Below are 23,698 nucleotides of genomic sequence, written 5' to 3' on the forward strand. Positions count from 1 at the left end.
AATATTAGCACGTGTATGTCAAATTGTGCTTTTGTAATCAAAAGTTAATGACAGCTTAATTATAGCACTAATAATAGTGTCATTATCATCAGCGCTAATAGCTTTTTTTGTTTCTCATTTCCTAAGGAAATGGAGCTTAATAGATTATGTTGGCTGTTATTCTACCTACAAATTTGGAACCCAGTGCCCAATGTCATCCAAACACTAATAAGTCTGAAAGACTATTAAATTCCTAAAACTTTCACAAAAAATGCTGGTTACCCAAACTAGCTATACTATATATGTTTTCTTTTTCTGGATGAAGAGAAGCAACTAGTTGTGATAATGCTGCTGTAAATGTGTGGGAAGAGGAAAACAATGTTAGGAACAACAGACATGCTGATAGTAAACCTCCCTTCGATAATTCCGATTTTGAAGGAAAAAAAAAATCATGGATTCTAAAAGTTACGTAAATGAAAAATTTAAAATTTAGAAATAATACAGGAAGCAAAAACGCTTTGCTGTGTATGAAACAAAAAAAAGGATGGCAACATAAAGGATGTAATTCTTAAGACTTAACATACACTGAATCCACAATACCTGTTTTCAGAAGCTGTGAATATTGCTTTTGTCCAAGGGTTATTTCTGAAGATGATGTTATAATTAGCCAGACAGATTCAAGCGTACAGTTTCATCAGTTGTTCTACATGATCATTTACTACTGTTTAAAGGCCATTTACAACAAAAGTTTAAGTACAATACCTTGTAGTCCATTAATGATAGAAGTAATTTCTATTGATTTAACTGGAGCTTGTTCAGTATTTTTGGCTTCGGTGCTGTCAAGTTTGGACCCAGTCTCTGGTGACGTGCTGCTGTGAAAAGGTGGTTTTGACAAACGTCGCAATTTACAGTTTTTAGGAGAATATTTTTCTTCCTTCTCTTTGTCAGTTTTATTCTGTGTGAAAGAAAACATTAAAAACTCTTCTCATTTGCGCATACCTCTTAAGGTAGATTACAATTAAGCAATGCTTTCCTCTTTGTTTAAAAGATCACAAATACCTTTCTACGACCCATGCCAAGATGTTTATACCAAAGACAGGAACTTTTTCACACTAAAACAAACAGGAAAGCAAACACAGCCAGTGCTGTAGGAGCAGCTGCACTGCAGGACGCCAGACTCGGCAGTGGCAGTGCTGGGACACCCTGTGCTGTGTCACAGTGAGCAGGGAGCTCTAGAACAAAACTAGGGTTCCAGAGGCACCACAGTGCTGGGGGTGGGCAGGGGGAAAACCTTCCTTGCATCCCATTGCCAAGGGCATATATCATAACCTAATTACCAATTTTCAAATAATGAATTTTGAAACAAATGCTATGAAATAAAATGATAGTCACATACACGTGGACTAGTCCTAGGTTTGCTCTCCACAAGCAACAGATGGAGCTCCCAAATTTCACCCCCCCAGAGCTGGCTCCTCCCAGTAATGATTAACTGGATGTTTCGCATTTGTTTTTTACAAATGCATACATAAAATTTCATTTAAAAATACGAGAAAGAAGAGAAGCTTCCTCACCCCTCCACCCCCAAAGTGAAAACCAAACAAACCACCAAAAACTTGATTAAAAAAGTTTTAGTTTTTAAAAAGCTAGGAAATTGCTTTTACTGTCAAGAATTTGTAGGTCAATCAAAAGATTAGAAAGTGGGGGGAGGAAGGAGGAGGAAGTACTTAAGGATACATTAAAACAAAGTTGGGGGAGCAAGGGAGAAAAAGGGACAGAAACTACCTTTATTTTCTTTCGATGCTTAATTTTTGGTACATTTTTATCAGCTGGCCTCACTATCTTGTCTGCCTTTATCCACTCATCATATCTAAAAGAAAAAAAAGTACATGTTTATGGTTTTAAGCAGATAATCATGACGTCATAAGATATATTAATGGAAGAAAACCAAAACGATTAGCCATATAAAAACCGAACTGATATTTGAATAAACAAGCCATATGTGTACTTTTGCATGTGTGAAGTTTCAGCTAAGGTTCAATTCTTCATATGCTGGGACATACAGGACAAAGTCTTTTAATGCTGATGGGTAAGAGTGAAAGTTGGTATTTTTCCAACCTGCACTGAACAGCTTGAAATCCACATATACAGGTAAAACAAACTACCAGAATGATAATTCTGCATGGATCTCCAAGGGGTATACTTTGTATATATACTATAAAACCTTAAAAATAAATTCTTACAACTACATAAAATGTGACCAGTTAACAAAAATAAATTCTTTTGAGCCTGAGTGTCTGCAAAGTGATATTTGGAGTGACTAAAACTCAGGAGTCACTAACTTAATACTAACATTTTTCAATTTATTTTCAGGTGAAGGTTTCCATTTTCTATCAGAATGACGCTAGACAAAACCACACTAAATAGCACCAAGATATTAAAAACAGGTGCCTTACTATCTAAGGTTGGACCTGTTAAATACAAATCCAAGACCAGAGAAATATGTCCTTAGTAAGAATATACTGTAACTATGGTGCTGTACTTGCCAGTTTCATTGTGTATTTCTGAAAAACCTCAAGAATCAATTCAAACTTTTTTTTTTTCCTCCCAATAAACATAATCTGCTGTCTTACTTCCAACTCAGTTCCACGAACCATTTGAGTAAGAAACAGGTCAGTTAAACATTAGTATGTATTAACTTTTCCCCCAATGTACAGCCACACAAATTGTGATCCCCGTGTGTAAATATGAAAACAGAGGGGAAGAAACCAACTTAAGAAACCCCGCAAAGATCCAGAAACGTAAAAAATGCCCACAACTCACAAAACAAAAAACCACACACACCCCCAGAAAACTAGTATGAGATGGTGCCCGGCCCAATGCACTCATGACCATGCTGGCTTTCCAGCTGAGCTTACTTGACCACCATTTTGATACATACACTGACTGCTGATACACTCCCAATTCATCTTCTTTGCAACTACTCCCAACTAGATCTACAATACTGACACATAAATTAAAAAGAATTAGAGAAAAACAGACTATACAGGAAAGCAAGTTGAAAACTTGCCTAAGTTAATATCTATACAAGGGATGCCAGAAGCTAAATACTCTATTTTATTAACTTAAATATCATCTAATAATACAGTGAAAAAATGGAGTAGCAGTAGTCTCTGAAAAATAGTTTTCTGAAATGATGTATTTTGTTGTTGCTGGGATTCCCCCCTCCATGTGACAATAAAAATAATGAAATCTAGCAGCAGTCCATGCAGACCACAATATCCAAAGATGACCTATATTGCTGCAGATACAGCTGTAATTATCCTGTTGCCAGATGACATGTAGGCAAACAGGCTGAGATTTCTCTCCAAAACTGAAATACAACTCTGCAGAGTACTTTCCAGTATGGAAAAAATCCCATATTCTGTGAGGCTGTGGGAAACCCTATTTGAAGTTATCTTTCTTCGAGTCAAATACGTGCTTTTCACAAGGAATATTGCTAAGTAGACTGCCAAATAGACTTTACAACCCACATAAATGTAAGAGTATTTAATTATGTCTAAATGCATGCAGGAATGCAGCTCTAGGACTGGACAAATACATGGTGAAAAGCAATTATTCTGACAGTGTCCTTTCTGCCTCAAACATGCTGCTGTATCTTCCCCCTATGCAACGTCTGCACTGCACAAACTGTCAAGGTAACCGTAGTGCCTTTTGGGGTGACAGCTGATAGACTGGGCCATACTGAAGCAGAGAAAAGAAGTGCAGACGCTTAAGAGGATATATATAGATACCACAGGGTCTTAAATATTAGAAGCAGTGGTCACAACTCTTCATCTTGAGTAGCACAAATTGAAAATTTATGTGTGACAGTCACAACTCCTGGCCAAAGCATATCCTGCTCTACTCCCAATGGCAACAGGAACAGTAGTCAGACCCTGCAAGGAGGCCCAGTGTCATAGAATTCTGCAGGGAATCAGATGCACACACTTCACACCTTTGCAATGCACAGCTCCTTTCACTACTCACACATCAGATACATATGGTTTGCCTAAACCTGTGACAACTGGACCCCAAACTGAAACAGCTCCTGCAAAAGGGCTACATCCCAAGCCACAGCTGACAACCTGACCCTAAATTACACTCTACTGCATGACAAAGCACCCTGAAAGTGGTACAGCGCACCAGATGCCAAGCTACATCTGAACAGTGTGTCTGACTCAGACTGGAGTCTATAGAACTGTACCTTATTAAAACACAAAAACTTACTTCATCCCTAATCCTGCTTTAGACAACTTGTTCACAAAAGAAAACAAAAAAACATTATGAAATAAGTTCTTCAGCTCTCCTTACAAGAAATATTTGTTTCCAGAAGGCCTGGGTCATTTTACCGCAGCACCGTCTTCCACACTTGCTTACCTCAGCTCCCTAAAGTGAGCAGCTGAGAGTGGAAAGGAAGGAGGTGAGATGGGAAGGTGTTTCTGGAAGAGTTTGCACAGACTGGTTTGAAAACCAAGAGGAGGGATTTAATAAGTAATTGAATGACTTCAGAAGAAACATTCCCTTTGCCTTATCAAAATGAACACAAAGATAAGCCAGTAAGGAGAGAGGCTTTTCTGCCTCACTGGTTAAAATGAATACCTGCCAGAGAGGTGGGTTTGCACAGGAAGGAAGGAAAAACGGAAGAATGATTATATAGCAAAAAAAAAAAATTATTGGAACTTCGCACAAGAATATGTAACGATTCTGTTACATCCATAGGTACCAACTGCAAGCTAAAATAAACCATAACATGTTCTCAGATATAGCACAGTCAATCCTCCACATAAGTACTAGAGGGGAAACAAGGAAGGAAGTGTACTTTTCCAGCCTCTAGGTATATACTGGCCACGGAACCACCTTCTCAGAAAGACAAGTGACCTCAAAGAACTAGCAAGCCTTGGCAAATTCACTGAGAAGTTCCAGTATACTGTCTGTATCTGTTAACAAGGAAGAATCAAATGTTTTCTTCGGCTGTGATCAAAAAAAGGAAGGAGGAGACTTAATCTCATAACCAAGTGCTGGAATATTAGATGAGGACTCTGATTTTTAATTTTATTTATTTTTTAATAATCCTCTCCTCCACGACATATGCTACTCTCAAGAACCTGAAATTTGGTTGCACGTGTTCTTTTAATTTCAGTGGTTTACTGTTAAGTCCAAAATTTGTATATTGTTAATGCTTCAACAAACCAAGACAGAAATTAGCACTTTCACATTCAGATTTCTAAAGAAAGAAATGTTGAAAATAACAAGTCTTAGTTTTAAACACTTGAAATGTTCAAGAATAACATCTTGTGATATCGTACCAGGTAACACACAGAATAAAAACAACCTCAACTCTTTCTGAATACACATCCTCTGTCTTCAATTACTGGGAACACACTGCAGAAGAAATTCACCTCAAACACTTATACAATGAACTTTTCTTTGCACTGGCAGCTGAAAATTAAAATTATTACAGAATGAACTGGCACTGTGGGCCCCAGGAAGTTTCAGTTCCATATGAAGCATACATAATGCAGAACGTGACTGGCCTGTTAGAAGAAATACAGTTTCTCTCATAAGCTTTTTTCTGGCTAACAAGTGGTAACATAAACAGTTCTCTCTAACAGAGTAGAGATTTTTACCATTCCCTTTCACTACAAGTCAGGCTGCACTGAACATTACAATTCCTCACCTTTACCAGAGACACGCATCACCTAAATCTCAGGACCTAACAACAGGACCCTTTAGAGTGAAGTAGCGTAGCTCAACATGCTGTTACACTGTATTTGATTTTCGTATTTTCTACTTACTATTTTAAAACAAAAAAGTCCCACAGTCATTAGTGTCACTGGCTCCATAACATTTAAAATAAATTAGCAAAGATGAATACCAAGTACACCAAACTCTATTCCAAGTACCCCAAAGTGTGTGCGTGCACGCACACATACACACAATTATTCTGAATCCCAAACGGATACTGAAGCTACCTTGTGATAAGAAACATTAGTAGTTATTTAGGATTCCTGCTCAGACTTATGGGTTTAAAGAACAGGCCATTAAATGGCATACTAACCAAGAGGGGAAACAGGAAAGTCAATTTTGAGGAGTATGAGAATGAAAGAAAAATTCTGGATTAGAAAATTCTATCCTAGCTCAGTACATCCCATAACTTAATGTTACAGTACTTGTCCCTGCTGAAGGCTAGAAGTAAACTACGATGAATAAGGAGAAGAGGGAATTGCCTTCTATCCAAGTAAAACAGTTATTTTTCCAGGCTGTGACTAATAAAAAGCCATTACCAAATTATTACATCACACAAGACTTGCCTTATTACAAAAATATCAAAACATTTAGATGCTGCCTTACACTCAGGCTTATCCACTCGTACTGTCAAATCCAAAAATTTAAGTAATTTTACTTGAATTTTAAAAATTAGCCACATTAAGCAGAGTCCACGTGAAGTCTCATAGCTTATTCTCAATCACTGATATCTTTTTCAGTGAAGAATCCTACTCTCCCATCCCCTTTCAGAGGGTTCTTTGCAAACACCAGGTAAGAATATAAATGCAAGTCCTGCTGCAAGAAGGTCCAAACAACTCCCCTCAGTTCTCAGACGAGTGCAAGTTTACTAAAAATGTTTTTGTATCAAATATATCCTAGTCACAGGAATAATGCCTCTGCTATCAATCCACGTATTTGTTTAATATGCAGACTTCAAAAAGTAGAATCTTGATTTCTCCTTTAAGAACCAGGGTGCTGGGATCTCCAAGGTGAAGGCTCATTTTTGACTTCTTATTTCTTCAGATTTTAAGTGGTACTGCTCAAATAAAAACCTGATCATGTCACCTCATAGCAGGTATACAGCTTAATATTTACTGAAAAAGGAAAGTAACTTCCACATCTACAGGTGAATTCCAACACGAAAGTTTAAAAGCAAGAAACCTCTTGGAATGGCACACAGTAATCATCAGCAAGTAGATGCAAATTCCAGCAACTTATGATCCTAAGGAGGTACTCCCCAGTAATGATGGAGATGCCAGTCACATTCCAAATCCCACCTTGAGCAGGCTGCTTCTCCCCTAGTATCTTGATTCCATAACCCACTATGCTTACAATTGTTGCCTGAAGACAGTTTGCATGAAAGATCATATTCTTGTAGATCAAATTTCTAATAAAGATCGATGTAAAAACTGGCAATATTGAGACGTTCCTCCTCAGCAGTGGCTTAGGTGATCCTGGACATAACCTGGCCTAGATGCAAAGGGGTGTATTCAAGAGAGAGAGAAGTATCACGCTTCTGTAACCGTGACCTTTGCTAGCAGATCTTGCCAGCACTGAATAAATGAGATTTGTCGTACCCTCTTGGTCAGAGGTAGGATGGTAATCAAAGTCCAGATGACAGAAGGTGGCCATAGATTTTCCAGAAGATGAAAAATAAATAAATAAAAAGTACAGCTGATTTGCCTCAGACTTTTTTTTTTTTTTAAAGATATCTAAAAACACAGTAATAAACTTTAAAAGATGACAGCTGAGGACAATGAGCAGGTATGTTGAAACTGAGGAAAAAAACAGAGACTTGGTAATTGGCTTAAAAGCCACTCAGAAGCTGTAGTTCACTGTTTTCAAACTTGCTTCAAGTTTTAAATGGAAAAAAAAGTGGTCTGAAATGGAAAAAATATATTAATACTTCAACTTATTTCTGTTAATGCTATGAAGACGATAAAAAGCATATACTCCTGCATATATTAAGAAAAGCATAAGAATCCACTAGGCTAAGAAGAGTCTTGCTTGGAAGCTTGAGACAGCCACAGGAACAGGAGGGGTGGGAGGGGATAAAAACTGGATCTGAATGAAATGCAATTATCTGCTGCACACTAAGAATCTTGTACTTTTCTTTTTAAGTACCATAATGCTAGTGCACTCTCTGGCTCGCTGACAAGAGTGTGTATACAGACTTAGCTAAGTGCACTATTCAAATACTGTATGAGGTAAAACTGGTTTAAGAGAGCCAGAGGAATTTGTGGAAGAGTGAGCTGTCACTTGTATGGAGAAATCTAAAAATAAGGTGGGGAATGAAAGAAGCCTTCTTTGATCAAGTCATTTTAAGATGATTTTCTAAGTAACTAACATACTGCATTTATATAGTGTTAAAAATCTAATAGTTTCATACAGTACAATGACCTTCACAGAACACCAATACCGAAAGTTTAGCACTCCAGGTGTCTATTCATTTAGTTTTTAAAATACACAAGTGTATTTTAGAAGTAATTCAAGAAGTAATCACTAACTAAAACTCAAGTTACCTCACGTTCCATCCACAGTAGTGCACCAAGTAAAGGACTTCTCCACCTTCGATGTCAGAATCTTTAATACTAGCTTCATACATTTTTTGATTTTTCCCTCTTCCATACCGCACTTGGACTTTCATGCCTGGTGGATAGCATTCAAACTCTTCTTCCTCATTGTTATTGTTGTCTTCTTCTTCCTCCTCCTCCTCTTCTTCCTCCTCTGCTTCTTCTTCATCTTCATCTTCTTCCTTATTCGTGTCATCTCTTGAAAGGTTTAAAAAATTGTAGAGTTAATATGAGATACTTCATAAGCTTTTCAGTTCCAAACCACATATATTGATAAATATTGTGGATGCATTAGAGACCGAGAAATAGCAGGCTCCAAATATGTGAAACTGCACTATGGCCGAATAATATCAGCAAAATAGGATACAGCAATACACACAAAATCCAGTGCCCGTAAGGTGCAAGAATGACTTGACTAAAACAAAAATATAATCCATCAAAATCTGTATGAGCAGAAGTTGTTCAAATTTGTCTTTATAGAATTCTTTCATGCAGATCCTATATTTAAACATAGTTTTTTTTCAGTTCAAACTCTTCCTTCTAAATATAAAGTTCCCTGAATTCCATTTTTCAACCTACAAGTTTTACAAGTGCTTCCTGAAACTTAGTTCTGCAGAAGATCTTTGCTTTATTATAATAAATAATCTCTATCTCAACACCTTGAAGTGACTGCAACCAAAAGCAGATTTTAGTAAAAAAAAGTATGCAAGGTTATATAGAAAATCAAGCAACCTGTGATAATTTATGACCGTCACTCCTTCCAATTATGCTAAAAGTCTTCTAAATCTAAGTCAAATATGCAGTAAATTATTATATAAGTAGCAAGCAAGTGCTCACTGTTTTCCAAAGTAAGCTAATTTTGAATACATTTTTAGGTATTTGGACCAATTTTCAGAAGCACTAAGAACCCACAAATCTTGCTAATATCAGTCAATGGCAGCTACCAACCACCTCAAAGCAGCAGACTACATTACAAAACTTAATGGCGGAAAAATATCTTTGAATCTCCAACAGCTTTACAAAACAATATTATTGGCCCTTGCATCATTCTAATCCCACACTCTGTCCAATGCAGAACAGATTAGGGACACCTACTGAATTCACAACAACCACAGACCACTAATAACTTAAAAATCTGAGACATGGAACAGATATACTTGAATGTATTACAGACTGGGTAAGAAAAGAGAGGTGCTGCTCCAAGTCTGATTCACACCAGTATTTAAGTTAATCTCACAAACATAAAAGTCTGTATTAATAACCTAAATCTCTCCATGAAATATTCAGTAGAAAAATACTCAGGCAAACCAAGCTACTTTCTCTCTGTGAAATGATCAAATAGCATTTTAATTATTAAGATGCTTCTTTGTAGAAGTAAAACTGCAGTATTATTATCTAATTAGCTGGCAAAAGATAATTCAGAAAAATAAGCTAAATTTAACTGTAGCATAACCACAATGGTTTATTGAAATTACTTTAGAAATGAATGTTGCCACACACATATCTATACACACACAAAAATATATAAACACATATATGTATGTGTGTATATCACAAAACAAACGCCACAATTCCCTCTGTTGCTGTATTAACTAAATCTAATCAAAGAAGATGCATCTGTTCAGGTATTAATGACATGGACCAGAGAGTTTTGTTCTAGAAGGCCAAGGTTTTCAATTTATTACATACTTTAAGTGGGTTGTTTTGCTAGTGAAGTTAAAACCATGAGAGTTAAAATGCAACATGAACAAATTTTGAAAGCTCACTTCATCTCCACTACACATTATAGGGCAAAATTCATTTCCCAAAGAAATCACAAATAAAGGTCCACAAAGACTCAGATGAAAAATTCCTGAACAGAATTCCACAGCTAACAAAAAGCAGCACCAACCAGTAATGTAAATGCTTTTAAATTATACTCTCTGCTGCACTGTATCAAAACTACTACCTAATTGCAGCTTAACAGTTATTATACAAAATCTAAAAAAATACTTGGCATCAGGAGCACAGCCACCCCTGCTTCAAGAACAAGATGAGTTTGTGATTTCCCATTGCTAACAACAGGTTTTCCACAAAGGCTCCATGACAATACCAGAACTCCTCCGGAAGCATGAGTGTGGATGTGCGAAACCTTCACTGTGAAGCTGAGTAACTTGGATGGTCAAGTAGATGTGAAGAGCACACTGTACACGGGGGAGGAAATGTCAGGAAGCAAAAGCAAAACGGAAGCAGAGATGGCTGCAATTAAAGGGTGTTCTAAGGAGTGATCTGGTCAGCGATCATAAGCTGGAGATTTTAGGAAACCAAACAAAAGCAAAGAATATTCATCATATTGGAGCAGAAAAAACAGTGTACTCATATAGCTCCTTGAACAACAACAACAAAATAATCCCAGTGGTTGCAAGGAAGAAAAGATACTGTTTTACAAGGCCATAAAAAGTGCAAACCTGGCAGAGCAGATGAAGGAGAAGCCATGACTGCTGTGAAACAGAGCTTTGTAAGAGACAATTGTGATTGTAGCCATCCAGGATGCACAGTCATAACCTCATTTGTCCATGTATGCATGGATGAGAACATCAGATTTCCTTTAATGCCGTTTAGTCAAAATCTCATTTGGGAGGCGGGAGGGAAGTAACATACCAAACACACACCAAGCCTCTTGGCAGAAGACAGTAATTGCCAACTTAAAACCAGTACCAAGTAATATTTATCACAAAGCTGCAACGATTTGAACAACCCAAGCAGCAGCTGATGAAACAAGGCAGCAACAGCAGCTGTGCACGCACACTGCGCAAGAGACACAGCAATTCAAGTGTAACGGTTCCAGAAACCAGAGTACCCCAGGAAAGCTTGTCAGGAGGACTCAAAAGCACTTCCAAATACAACTGCAGATAAAGAATACCCTCACCCCATCTCCCACAGAATGGAAACATAAACCTTCAGAAGCAGGAAATTAATGAATTAAAATGAAAAAAAAAAAGTTAATAAGGTGAAACCATAAAAAAATTTAGATCATAAAAATCCTGCTTATCATTAGCTCCAAAGGAGATTGTGAAGTCATTAAAAGGCTAAAAATACTTCAAGTGTTCAGAAATACACAAATGGCGGGAAATTCTCAGTCAATATAAAGATTTAACACCAACAAGCCCGTAAGGGTAGGTATAATCAACAAATAGATGATGTTAACAGATGAAATAGTGCACACTATTACACCACCAAAAGAACTGCAGTATCACGCAAATGCCTTTCAAGCCACAATCTCTGGCACCAAACACGGCGATGTCACAAGGTCTGGGTGAAACCTTTGAGACAGGGTATGATTTGGAGCATTAGATTTGCCTCCTGGGATCCCCTGTTTCACAGCAAATCTATCCCTACTCCAACACACTTCCACTGGCACACCATGCTGGCACACACAGCAGGTAAGATGGCAAATGCAAGATTATTTTTTTCAAGGGTTATTCTAAAATTTGAGGAAGGAAGATTACTTCAATTATTGGTTCAATTAAGTCATTACAGTTAATTGAACCACTAGCAGAAATAAACTCCAGTGTAATTGACACTCCAAGTTTAGCAATTAACTTCTATTTTTGTTTCCCTCCTTTTTTTTTTTTCATCCTAGAGCATTATTTAACCTCTACTTCACATAATACAGAGCTGGGAGATGTCAAGTCTCCTTCATACTCTGATTTTTTCAATAACAGCTGTATTAAGATGCCCTTATGTTTTAAGGCAGAGAGGCCACTTAGACCTGTATTTGTACCATGATGCTAGAACATCATCTTTCATTAAACAAAATAACAAACCCCCCCCAAATTCACCAGTGTTTGCCTTCCCTCTGAAGTTGCAAAGAAAACCTAAAAATAAAAGCTCCCAAGGACTTCTGTCTACACACACAGAAAATCTGAATAAATACACAGTTATGGTCCATCATTCTGAGGGAAGGGGAATGGCACTAACTTGATTTGAATCACATCTGAGAGCAGTACAGTACACTTCAACCATGCAAGCACGTATTCTATAACCAGTACTGCTGCAGAGAAGATAAATGAGAGGACCTCCTGTTATTGCTTCTAATCATTCAGCCGAGATTTTTCCAGTATTTTGAAACATTCCTCAGAAGGATAATGGATGGTTCAGAAGTCTGGCTGAGGAGTACAGCACTTTTCATTTTTATGGCACTGGTTCACAGTCGGCTCAGAAACAACTAGTATTTGATGAATGCTTAAGGGCTCACCCACGCACATAAGTCTCAGTGACAGCTACCATGGAATAACCTCCGTAGTGACTGTAAGCTATGTAAAATGTGATGACAGAACCACTTTTTCCACATCAAAGATGCCTCCCTTTCATTCAACATGATGCATGCAGAGCACTCGAACATTTACACTGCCACTCTGCGCTTTATTATGGTGTCATTAGCAGCTTATTGCTGTACCAAAAGCAATCCTTACATATATGTATGTATCAGTGCACATTCTATATTAAGACCAAAAAAAAAAAAAAAAAAAAAAAAAAAAAAAAAAAAAAAAAAAAAAAAATCAAAAATCAATTAAACTGTTTCTAAAAACAGGACAAAAACTTCCTTTCCAACAGAAAGGCAGCTGCAATACATAAATAGAATGCACATTACAAATAAGAGCATAGAAATACGTTCCTATAAATGAAACCACCTAAGTATGCTTCTTAAAAATATGTTTTTTTGCATACACACCAACAATCTAAATTTCAGAGCAGATGTTCACACCAACTGTAAAATGAACACAGCACATTTCTCTCCCTTCTCCTAAGCTAATAAATTCCATATAAACCTAAATCAGACTGAGAAAGCTATCTCAATATGTAGTTCTCAACACGAATCCAGAAGATAGAAGATAGGCCTTCCATATCAAATCTCCTTCACTCCAAAACCTTTTAACCTTCCTGTTACCATTTCATATTCACCACCATAAAGCTTTGATATGTCATTTTAACTGACAAGGAACTGAAAAAAAACCATTGCCTCTAACAATCTGTTATCTCCCATACATGAAATGGAGCATCTGACTATTATATAATCCCCTTGTAAATTGCTTCCAGAAAATCCCTATCAAGTGTTTCCAGAAAATTTAACTCTTGTACCAACAGAAGCCACCACCAGCACATGCACAGCAGGTAGTCAACCTGCCCTACAAGGGTAACAAGCCCTAGTAGAACCCTTCACATGAAACAATGCCCAGCTTAACCTAGTTCTCAACTGCTGTTTTTATTATCCATAGTTCCCTCCTAGTGCTTATAGGAGGGGAAATGCTACTACTGCATGTAACAATATATATAACAGCTCTAAGATTGAGATTTTTCTTTCGCAGGTAAATGAATGGTTTAACTCCATTCATGATTATTAGACAAAGAGGTTTAGCATTTTCTCCTTTTGATACTGTCAAAATATGACAGCACCAATTCCCAGAAAACCATACCAGGAAGACCTAAACTGGCCATACAAGACAACCAGAAATGTTTAGGTTTCTGAAGTATTCTTTAAGAACATTTGTTCATGTATTGCTCGGAGGAAATAAAAAAAAAAAAGCAGGCAGTTTTCAAGAGGGGGATAAAAGAGTCCAAGAAGTTTCATAAGACCAAGTAAAAGCTATTTGGGAGTACTGAAAATGACAGCCTGGTGAGAAAGGGCAGGATAAGGATCCAGAGACAGCAGGCCCTCCTGGTGCTCAGGTTAAGGCAGCACCTCATCCAAAAGAAGGAAAACACAAGAACAAAGTCTCTTGCAATCTCTCTGTACTGTAACGGGGATTACTTCAAACAATTTTATCTCATCATCTCAAAAATCGAAGTACTACCAATATACAAGTCTGACGCAAATTTTTGTTGAAAGTCAAAAATTATCCAGATTCTGAGCACTTCACCTTTCCGTTCAGCATAAAGTTCTTGACAGCAGCCTGTCCCAGGTGCTTTAGAGTGTTAAAAAGACAAACAACAACAAAAAGAAACATACAAAAAAACCAAATGCAAACACACAAAAAAGAAAAGAAACCCAAACAAAACCAAAACAACCACACAAACCCAAAAACCCCCCTGAAACACCAAACATCACACACCCTCTCCAAAAAAAAACCCACCAAACACTTGGAGCTGAATTAATCATCTTAGAAAACATTTTCTTACTCATATTGGTTAACTAGCAATTAACCTACACTTCAGTTCACAAACTGTATTTACTCTGAAAATTTTTAAAAGCTTACTTTTTATTTTATTAGCTTATATTAAAAATCCCACACTTTCTAAAACTCTGCTAGGCTCATGGCCTCAGCCTCTTGGGAACATGTTTGACTGTCTACATTGTTCATTGTGTAGAAAAGCCCCTCGGTTGTCTATATGTTGGCTCTGACTCAAGTCTGAATAGTTACAAGAGTTAATGTTAGATGCTAGAAAGCAAAATGGCACTAACTATACAGTGCTACATTTGAAGACCATTACTTCTACAACAAAGTTAGCAGGAACTTCAAAATAAGGAGGACTTTAAACTTTTTTGTTTATTAATTAAGAATGAATACTTCTTTGTACTTTAAGGAAAAGAACAGTTTTACAAAGGCATTTTTTAAAAGATCTCTTTGGAACAGACCAATGAGAAAAAACGCATTACTGGCCTTTTAAAAATGGTTTTTATGACTAGAAGTTGCACGAAACTGAATCTAGCACATGCATCTTTGGCTACCCACAGTAAAAAAGCAAAACCACAAACAAAACCACAACCACCAAGAAAAGCATGTATAATGTACAGGGCAAGCTGCCCTTGAATCTCTACTCTCAGTGTTCGCAGATACACAGTTGTGCAAGCAAGAATCAGGTGCTCTTTGGAAAAAAAGAAGGGAACCACATTCAGCCTTTCTTCCTCATCATCATATTGTTAAGGTCCTTACTGAAGGGACCACACAATTCAAGTGGTAGCAATCTCAAAGGGTTGAGACAAATGGAATTACACAGAGAAACAAAACCTGTGGAAAACAAACAATCCCGGCTTCCAGTAGTACTTCCTGAGATCTGGAAGCTGAGCATCTGATCTAGCCCACCCAACAGAACTCACCAAGAGGAAACCGGGAAATTTTTCTGGCCTCTTGGTTCCTTGTGTCTATACAAAAATTAGCTAAACAAAGATGTCCAAAGTCCTACAGATGCAAATTCAAATAGCAAATTCTACAAGTCTGCTTTATATAATATTATATTTGGTTAGGACTGTAAAAGACAGATGGTCCATATATTGAAAGACGTTCTAGAATACATTTTAAATACACTAACCAAAAAAAAAAAAAAAACCACCCCACAACAACAACAAAATACCACCACCAAAACCAAACAACAAAACAAAGAAACACCACCAGTGATCTATTTTACAGTATCACAGTATGTTTGGGATTGGAAGGGACCTCAAAAGATCATCTAGTCCAATCCCCCTGCCAGAGCAGGAACACCTAGGTGAGGTCACACAGGAACATGTCCAGGTGGGTTTTGAATGTCTCCAGAGAAGGAGACTCCACAACCTCCCTGGGCAGCCTGTTCCAGTGCTCTGTCACCCTCGCTGAGAAGAAGTTTCTTCTCAAATTTAAGTGGAACCTCTTGTGTTCCAGCTTGATCCCATTACCCCTTGTCCTATCATTGTTTGCCACCGAGAAGAGCCTGGCTCCATCCTCATGGCACTCACCTTTTATGTATTTATAGACATTAATAAGGTCCCCTCTTAGCCTCCTCTTCTCCAAACTAAAGAGACCCAGCTCCCTCAGCCTTTCTTCATAAGGGAGATGCTCCACTCCCTTCATCATCTTCGTTGCCCTACGCTGGACTCTCTCCAGCAGTTCCCTGTCCTTCTTGAACTGAGGGGCTCAGAACTGGACACAATACTCCACAACGGGTCTCACCAGGGCGGAGTAGAAGGGAAGGAGAACCTCTCTCCATCTACTAACCACCCCCCTTCTAATACACCCCAGGATGCCATTGGCCTTCCTGGCCACAAGGGCACAGTGCTGGCTCATGGTCATCCTGTTGTCCACCAGGACCCCCAGGTCCCTTTCCTCTACACTGCTTTCTAATAGGTCATTCCCCAGCCTATACTGGAACCTGGATTTTTGATCAGATTTTGGGTACTTTTTGTGTGTGTGGTTTGTGTGATTAGTTTTTTTACCTGCAAAAATGCATTTTTCATTTTGTATTTCATTTCAACAAAGAACTCAAACTGCCTCTGTATAACATTTGCCACTTCTAACCCATAAAGTTGGGGATAGGAGGACTAGGTCTAGTACACACTCCCACCAGCATACCACACTCACAAAACCCCGTTATGCCTTTGTAGTATAAATGCTAAAAACGTTGTTTAGGATTTAGGATGATAGTGACATTTTAAAAATCTCTTCAACACCGATACAAGTGCATTTTATACTTCCTATCAATCTCTGAGGGAGGAAATGAGAAGTAATCACGCTAACAGCAGTACTACAGCACTACCGCTTATAAATGCTTAGAGACTATTAACTACTACAAACGTTTCATTTTTGTAAGCTTGAAGTATTCCTTTAAACTTAGCCCCAGCAATGACCACATCATTGCCTACATCTACGTTTAAGAGCTACACTTTCAACCCTAAACAACTCAGTACCATCTTTCATGAATTACAATAGCAAAATACTAGTTAGAAATGTTTTTACTGGATGAGCAAAGAGAAGCAGACAGACAAGAACCTACTCAATTATAATAGGATGAACTGGGGAAAACTGAGAGTAAGTCGTATTTTCTACAGTTCTTTGTTGTTTTCATAAATAAAAAACCCAAGAAAACCCATAACATTTTTTTAATGTCGTAAATAACCCAAATGGACATGAATCAGGATAAAAAACCAAAACCAAACACCAACACCACAAAACAATAAAGGATTACTGAAAAGGAAATGCAGCCTACAATTTCATGTACCATTTACTATAGCAGCATGGTAAGTATTAAGCCACTGTACTTTCCAAGTATATAAACACGATGTCACAAACATACACATACACAAATATACAATTTAGGGAACTTTAAAAACTGCTTTTCTCTAAGTAGTGCAAAGTCTTCCATCTTTTTAGTTACTTATTTTGAAAGTAGCATTGTAAAATCAGTCTTTAATAATTCTGAAAATCTAGCAAAGCTGTTACAGTACAAATCACCCAGTTCACCTTAAAAATGGTAAATGTAACAAATTCCTGCAACTGGTCTTTTTTAAAAGAAAAATCCACACTGGATACAAATGATACCACATCTACAAAGAAAAGGCTCTTCTAACTGAGTTCAGGTAAACGTCGTCTTTTCCTGTATTCCACATTTCTGAGTTACAGAATTGCCAATGTAATGTCACTAACAATATTCAGGAAGACAAAGCCATTTTACAGAGGATCCTTCCAGGATCTGTTATACAGAAGTCAAAATCCTTAATAAAATGAAAAAGAACTATTACTAATTAATCAGAAATCAATATACTGAACTCTGCCATTCCGTTACATTCTGTTATAACTCTTAATGGGCTGGAAAAAGCATTAAGAGTTAATGATATTTACACAGAAGATTAAGACAGCTGATCTACTGAATAGCAAGGATTGTTGGAATTAACAAGGGAATTAGTGGTCAGGCAACAGATGGTATTAAGTACAAAAAAACCCCATCCGTGATAGACGGATGTGATTGCTGTGAAAGTGTAAGAAAGTGTCATTATCTGCTTTCCCTCTTGCAATAGCTTTTCCCTTAAGCATCTGTTGTTGCTTTTTGTTGAAGACAAGATACTGTACCAAGAGACCTTCGATCTGACCTATAATGGCTACTTTTGTGTTCTTATCACTTGAAATTCTACTGTATGAGGATCCGAATTGCAAGAATACAAATTGTTGACATACTGGAGATTACTAAGGACTATATTGTTTTAAACTTAATATTTTTTCGTGTGGCTGCTGAAAAACGCTTGTGGTTTGGTGCGTGTGGTGGGGTTTTCCTTGTTTTTTTGTTTGGGTTTTTGTTTGCTGTTTGTTTGTTTTTCATTTATTTTTTGTTATGTTTCACTGAAACAGGAAAATCTGCCCGTTCCACAAAGGAAATGAGAGATCACCTGCACACATCCATTGATTACATGGCCTTGAGCATCCCTATTACTTTGTTCTCCCACTTCCAAAACTCCGGTCTGAAGAACTGCACAAGATACTCCTGCCAGTATCTCACCTACTCAGTGGCAAAGCTGTTACTGAGCAATGCATGTACTTCCATCTTTTCCTGGCCAACAGCAAAAGGCGGGAACTGCAACTCTGTGATACACTTATACCAGAATTAAGTAGACAAATGCTACTGGCAATGACTGCAATATTTTTGTCTTAAACCAAACAGTCACCTATGCTTTTCATGCTCTTTTCTTACGTGGCTTGTAAATATTTAGGCCTGTACCCTGCAAAAACTTAGAACTGCTTTAAAAAAAAAAAGTAATAAAAATAAAATAAAAAAAAATATATATGTATATGTATATGTATATATTTATATATATTAGATCCACAAACTTCAATTACCCTAGCCATGACAAAGTTAGGAACACACAGGTCTCTGGAAGATACGAGTCTAATTCACGACAGGGGTGTCTGATTTGAAGTTCAGATTACAAGGGTAAAATTTAATGAACACACTTCAAATGATTATAAGCAGTGTAACTTACCCTGATTTTTCTTTTTCTTCAGTGTCTGCGTTTATGGAAGGATTTTCCATTTCTTTAATCTTCTCCTCCTCTTTATCTTCTAGTTTTGTTTCATCTTCAGTTTTGATTACATTTAAGTCCTTTTCTTGATCAGGCTGAGTATACACAGAATCTGGCAAATTTTTTTTGTTTCCCTAGGATAATAAAACCTTTTGTTTACTTACAAGGTGAAATAAATATACAAATTATCTAAGAAAAGGCAGACAAAACACAGTGAAGTTGTAGGAGGAAAAATACCTAGAGTCTAGGGCTTGCTCTAAAATTACAGCACTTCCACTTTTTCCTCCTGAAAAAATCTCAAACTAAACATAACAAGCTTCAAAGTTGCAACCAGTGTCCCAGCTAGTTTTGTCACAATGATATGCTGCTCTTAGACCTGAACTGCAAAGTATCCCTAAGACAAACACTTCACGGAGTGTTTTCACTTAGGATGCAGAGATGCCAGTATTGGCCAACCCCGGAGTTAGTACCAGCAGACAGACCAGGGCTGGTTGTCCCTCACATGCAGAAGCATTGTGCCGCACGCTGACTTGAGGACCCACCCTCCTTCCAGAGCAAACCGCTAAGCCTGCACAGTGCAGCCCTTCAGCTTGACCCCGCAGACTTCCTTCGCTAAAACCACTAAGTCAACACTGGATTTCGAAAAGCTATAAACATTTTCTCTCTGGACTACTGAACATCAGACCACTGTGCTCATCATATGGCCCAGGTCTCTGAGGAGCTTCACTGGTTTCACTGGCCCAGGTCTCTGAGGAGCTTCACTGGTTTCACTGGGGCAAAGAAGTAAACGCAAGATTTGTGAGGGCTTAAAAGCATGGCTAAATGCAAAATAAAAGTATCGGCACTGTAGTTAGCTGTCAGCTTGCATTACCCAGATCAGGATAAAGCTGCACGCTAATTAGCCTCCATTTGACTTGGGAGGCCTCCAAACAAGTGCAATGTTGCAGCTGCTTCCTAACAAATCAGACATTTTGACATCATGATCCCCTAAAACAGGGACCTAGGGATAAATATGGCTCAAATGTGTTGTTCTGAATTAGGTTTACAGCACATTTTTTCTTGTTTTAAATCCATTATGGAGATTTTGATCTTGACATGAATCCATGGTTATCAACACACCACTAGACTTTATAAACAGGGTTATAACATGAAGATTACAATACTTTACCAGAACAGAGGGTTTCTCATTTTCTTTACTTTCATTATCATTCTCAGCTAACTTTTTTTCTTCTTGTTGTACTATTGCTACTTCCTCCTGCTTGCGCTCCTCCTTATCCACTTTTATTTCTTTTACATCCTGCTCTGGTTCTTCACGCATCTTCAATTCTTTTTCTTTTTCACAGTCTTTACAAGGCTTGCTTGTCACTTTCTCTGGTAATGCCATTTGAAATTCAATGTTAGCTGATGTACAATACTCTTCAAAACCATAGAGATATCTAAAAGACAAAAATTGCTTGTGATAAGCAAGTTTGTTTCAAGAAAGAACATGCTACCTAGCAGAAGCTAAACCCGAACAGTATGTTTAAAGTCTAAAAAACCCTGTATTGTGACCCAAAAGTTCTGGACTCTAAATATTACCACTAACACAGGATCACTTCAGATCGTTCTGGTGCTGTTTCAGCACAATCTTCATAGCTTTATTACTTACTTTTTGTATGCACATTTAACATTATATCCTGCAGCTGAATTCAATACAGGGATTCCAAGATCTTGATAAACTTGCTTCCACACTGCTCCACTTTCAATCTGTTAAAAAAAAATGAAGTCTTGGTTTTTGAATTAACTCACTGACGTAAAAAAGACTAAGTTGACAAAGTTTACAACTTCGGAAAATAACTAAGTCATTTCCTCTGATCTATAAAATTACTATTTATCACACACAAAGTATTTCAGTGTAATGCAAACTGTAATCTAATGTAACTACTTTAAAGCAATTTAGCACTTCTGCATTTCAGTAAGCCACAGTAGGTTTTCCTCTACAGGTGGTAATAAAATAAATACAAAGATCAGTAAAATCTGTATATCATTTTTATTTTATATTTAAAGCAAATCTTAAATATCAGAGCTAGAATTTTAAATACACTGGAAAGAAAAAAAATCACTGAAAGCATTACCAATACTCAGCCCTGGCAGTATTGGGCCAGATACAGCGGCTACTGGTCTTTCATTATGCCCTTAATATGCCCTTTGGTGTCCAAGTTTTGTGACAGTGTGATAAGCTCATTTCTAACCATTTGTGAAGGTAAAGTAGATGTACTGCAACACTCCAGTACAAGATACTCCCTTGTATATCAGAAAGGTGTCACTGCACAAACATACCTCAACCAACAGGCTAAATTTATTGGAAGCAGTCCAAAGCAGCAACAGAATCTACTTGGCCATGAATTCCATATGCTTCAATTACTGCTCCAAGACCAATCCCACTAATGCCAGTGAGCACATTCTTCTATATACTGCCCAGAATAGATAATAGGAATTAAGGGCTTCACATCAGACTTTAAACTGGATTACCCTGGAATCTCGTAGATTTTATTGAGCAGTGACTCTCTTCACTTTCTGAGGTAACAACTTTATCAGACAAACACTTCTTGAAATACCACACAAATACACATGCTGGCTGATTTTATGCAGCAGTAATTAAACACGCTGAGTAGATATGTAATTCATTTAGAATGCAATTTGTTTCTGGTTCCTGTTAAAGAAAGTTTTTCAGAGTTACAGGGTAACTTATGTAGCTGCAGCATTCAATTTTCATATGCCTAAAGCTCATGTGCAAGATTCTTCTTTATCACTACTTAAAACAAAAATAAACAGCATCCTCAGATTTTATGGCTCTGGAATACTCATCATACTAATACTCACATTATCAAATCCTCCAAGCTTGTGCACAAGTCTGAATAATTTGAAGAGATTCAAATTTCTATATCCTAATACAGGTCGTTTGTTAATGGGAGTCCCTGTGAACAAAGACAGTGTTTTGATGTATTTTTTTCAGCATAACATGAAATCCACATCATATGCACTACTACACTTTTAAATACAGTTTTGTAGACCGCTCCTTCTGACCATCTCATGCATCTGGTACTTTCTCTTCATGAAACTAAACAAACTTAATAACCCATTCTCCCCGTATTTCAGCAATGTAATGTAATTCATACATATGCATTCTTCCATGCATTACCGAATACACACAAAAGATGCAACTTTTCTAGCCACCTATATTACACATATTTTTATTTTACCTGCTGAAACAATTTCATCTAAAAATACTAGCTTAGACCTTTCATTGCAATAAAAAGCCACCTCCCCAAGAACAAATCCCACAATGCTTTCAAAGAGCTGAAACTTCCTACGCCACTGTATGAGCAGTAGCTACCACATTGTCACCTCTAATAAACAGTTCCTCAACTCATCCTTCACATGTAATTAAAAAGATACTAACTTAACTAGTTACAATATTAATTTAAATACAAACACAGTACATTTATTGCAGTGCATAAATATCTGGTAGAGACTTAATGTAATAAATGGCATTTACTTTTGAAAACATTTCAATTTACCTTACTGATAATGCTCACGCATTACTAATAATGCTCACCTCTGTCTTCCATGAACTTATATAATTGCTGAAGAAAGTTCTCTCGTTCTTCAGGAAACGGCTCTATTTCCTCCTGTTTAAAGTAACGCACACGAGAAAATTATCACCATTTGCAGTTACAGTCATTCATTAAGAAACAGAGGGCAGTGATAATTTAGGTTAAAATATTCAAGTTTGTTTTACTGTAGTCAGCAACAGGATGCTATACATAGACCTATGTTCTCAGTGCTATGCCACATTGAAGTAAGTTTTATAAAGTACACATGGTTTGGCAAAATATATAAAACAAACCATAAAGACACTTTGAAATTGGATTTTTGATCAATCACTAAAGTATAAGCGATATCATAAACCAAGATATATTCTCAATTTTGTCCATTTATACCCGAAAGTCTGGGAGACACCATTATTAATGATCAGGAGATTACATCAGAAGTCTCAGGTCTATTTCTACTGCAGTTAAGTGACTCCTTGATGGCTGGATACACTATGTCACTTCCAGGGATGAAGTGAAAGAGAAAACGGTGCTTGCACTTTCTTGGGAGTTCTAATCCACGGCACTGGCAAACTGCAGCCAATGGCCCTGCACGCGTACTACCATGGGTACCAGCTGAATGTGGGGTGAGCAGCGTCAGTCCCAGAACTGAAATAACAATGGATATTTGCGATGTTCAGTTCATTGCACTAATAAACCTTTGTATTAGATTTACTTACATTAATAAACAGTAGAGTTTCACAACAAAGCCCTATGGCTTATAACACCTCATAATGTTCTTTGGAAATGCAACTTGACACAACCAGTAGCAATAAGACACTAATATAATTAGAATTCTTAGAAATTCTGATAACTAAGGTACTGCAAAACAATATGCCAAATATAAGTTGGTTAATTTTCTGCGTACATTTTTATCACTATCTGTAAAGTTTCAAAAAAATAATAGAAGTTACTTAGTAAATCTAAAATAAATTATTTTTCTTTCGTGTATTTTCATTCCATGT

The 23,698-nt window shown here is 37.2% G+C and overlaps 1 protein-coding gene across 5 annotated transcripts in view; it reads right to left on the minus strand.

Moving 5' to 3' along the window:
- The window catches only part of ARID4B (AT-rich interaction domain 4B), a 93,146-nt gene that overhangs the window by 12,259 nt on the left and 57,189 nt on the right, over positions 1 to 23,698 (minus strand). For 4 of the 5 annotated variants that reach the window (XM_065059718.1, XM_065059715.1, XM_065059716.1 and 1 more), the window contains exons 12-19: positions 22,700 to 22,772; positions 21,964 to 22,058; positions 20,750 to 20,847; positions 20,270 to 20,537; positions 19,063 to 19,235; positions 8,307 to 8,555; positions 1,762 to 1,846; positions 742 to 934 (exon numbers count right to left, since the gene is read on the minus strand). In XM_065059718.1, coding sequence (XP_064915790.1) covers positions 742 to 934; positions 1,762 to 1,846; positions 8,307 to 8,555; positions 19,063 to 19,235; positions 20,270 to 20,537; positions 20,750 to 20,847; positions 21,964 to 22,058; positions 22,700 to 22,772 — 1,234 coding nt within the window. The remainder of the gene's footprint in view (positions 1 to 741; positions 935 to 1,761; positions 1,847 to 8,306; positions 8,556 to 19,062; positions 19,236 to 20,269; positions 20,538 to 20,749; positions 20,848 to 21,963; positions 22,059 to 22,699; positions 22,773 to 23,698) is intronic. The other variant, XM_065059719.1, reaches the window with a different exon arrangement.

This window comes from Columba livia, chromosome 3 (genome assembly GCF_036013475.1).
Source record: "Columba livia isolate bColLiv1 breed racing homer chromosome 3, bColLiv1.pat.W.v2, whole genome shotgun sequence".
NCBI classification, from domain to species: domain Eukaryota; kingdom Metazoa; phylum Chordata; class Aves; order Columbiformes; family Columbidae; genus Columba; species Columba livia.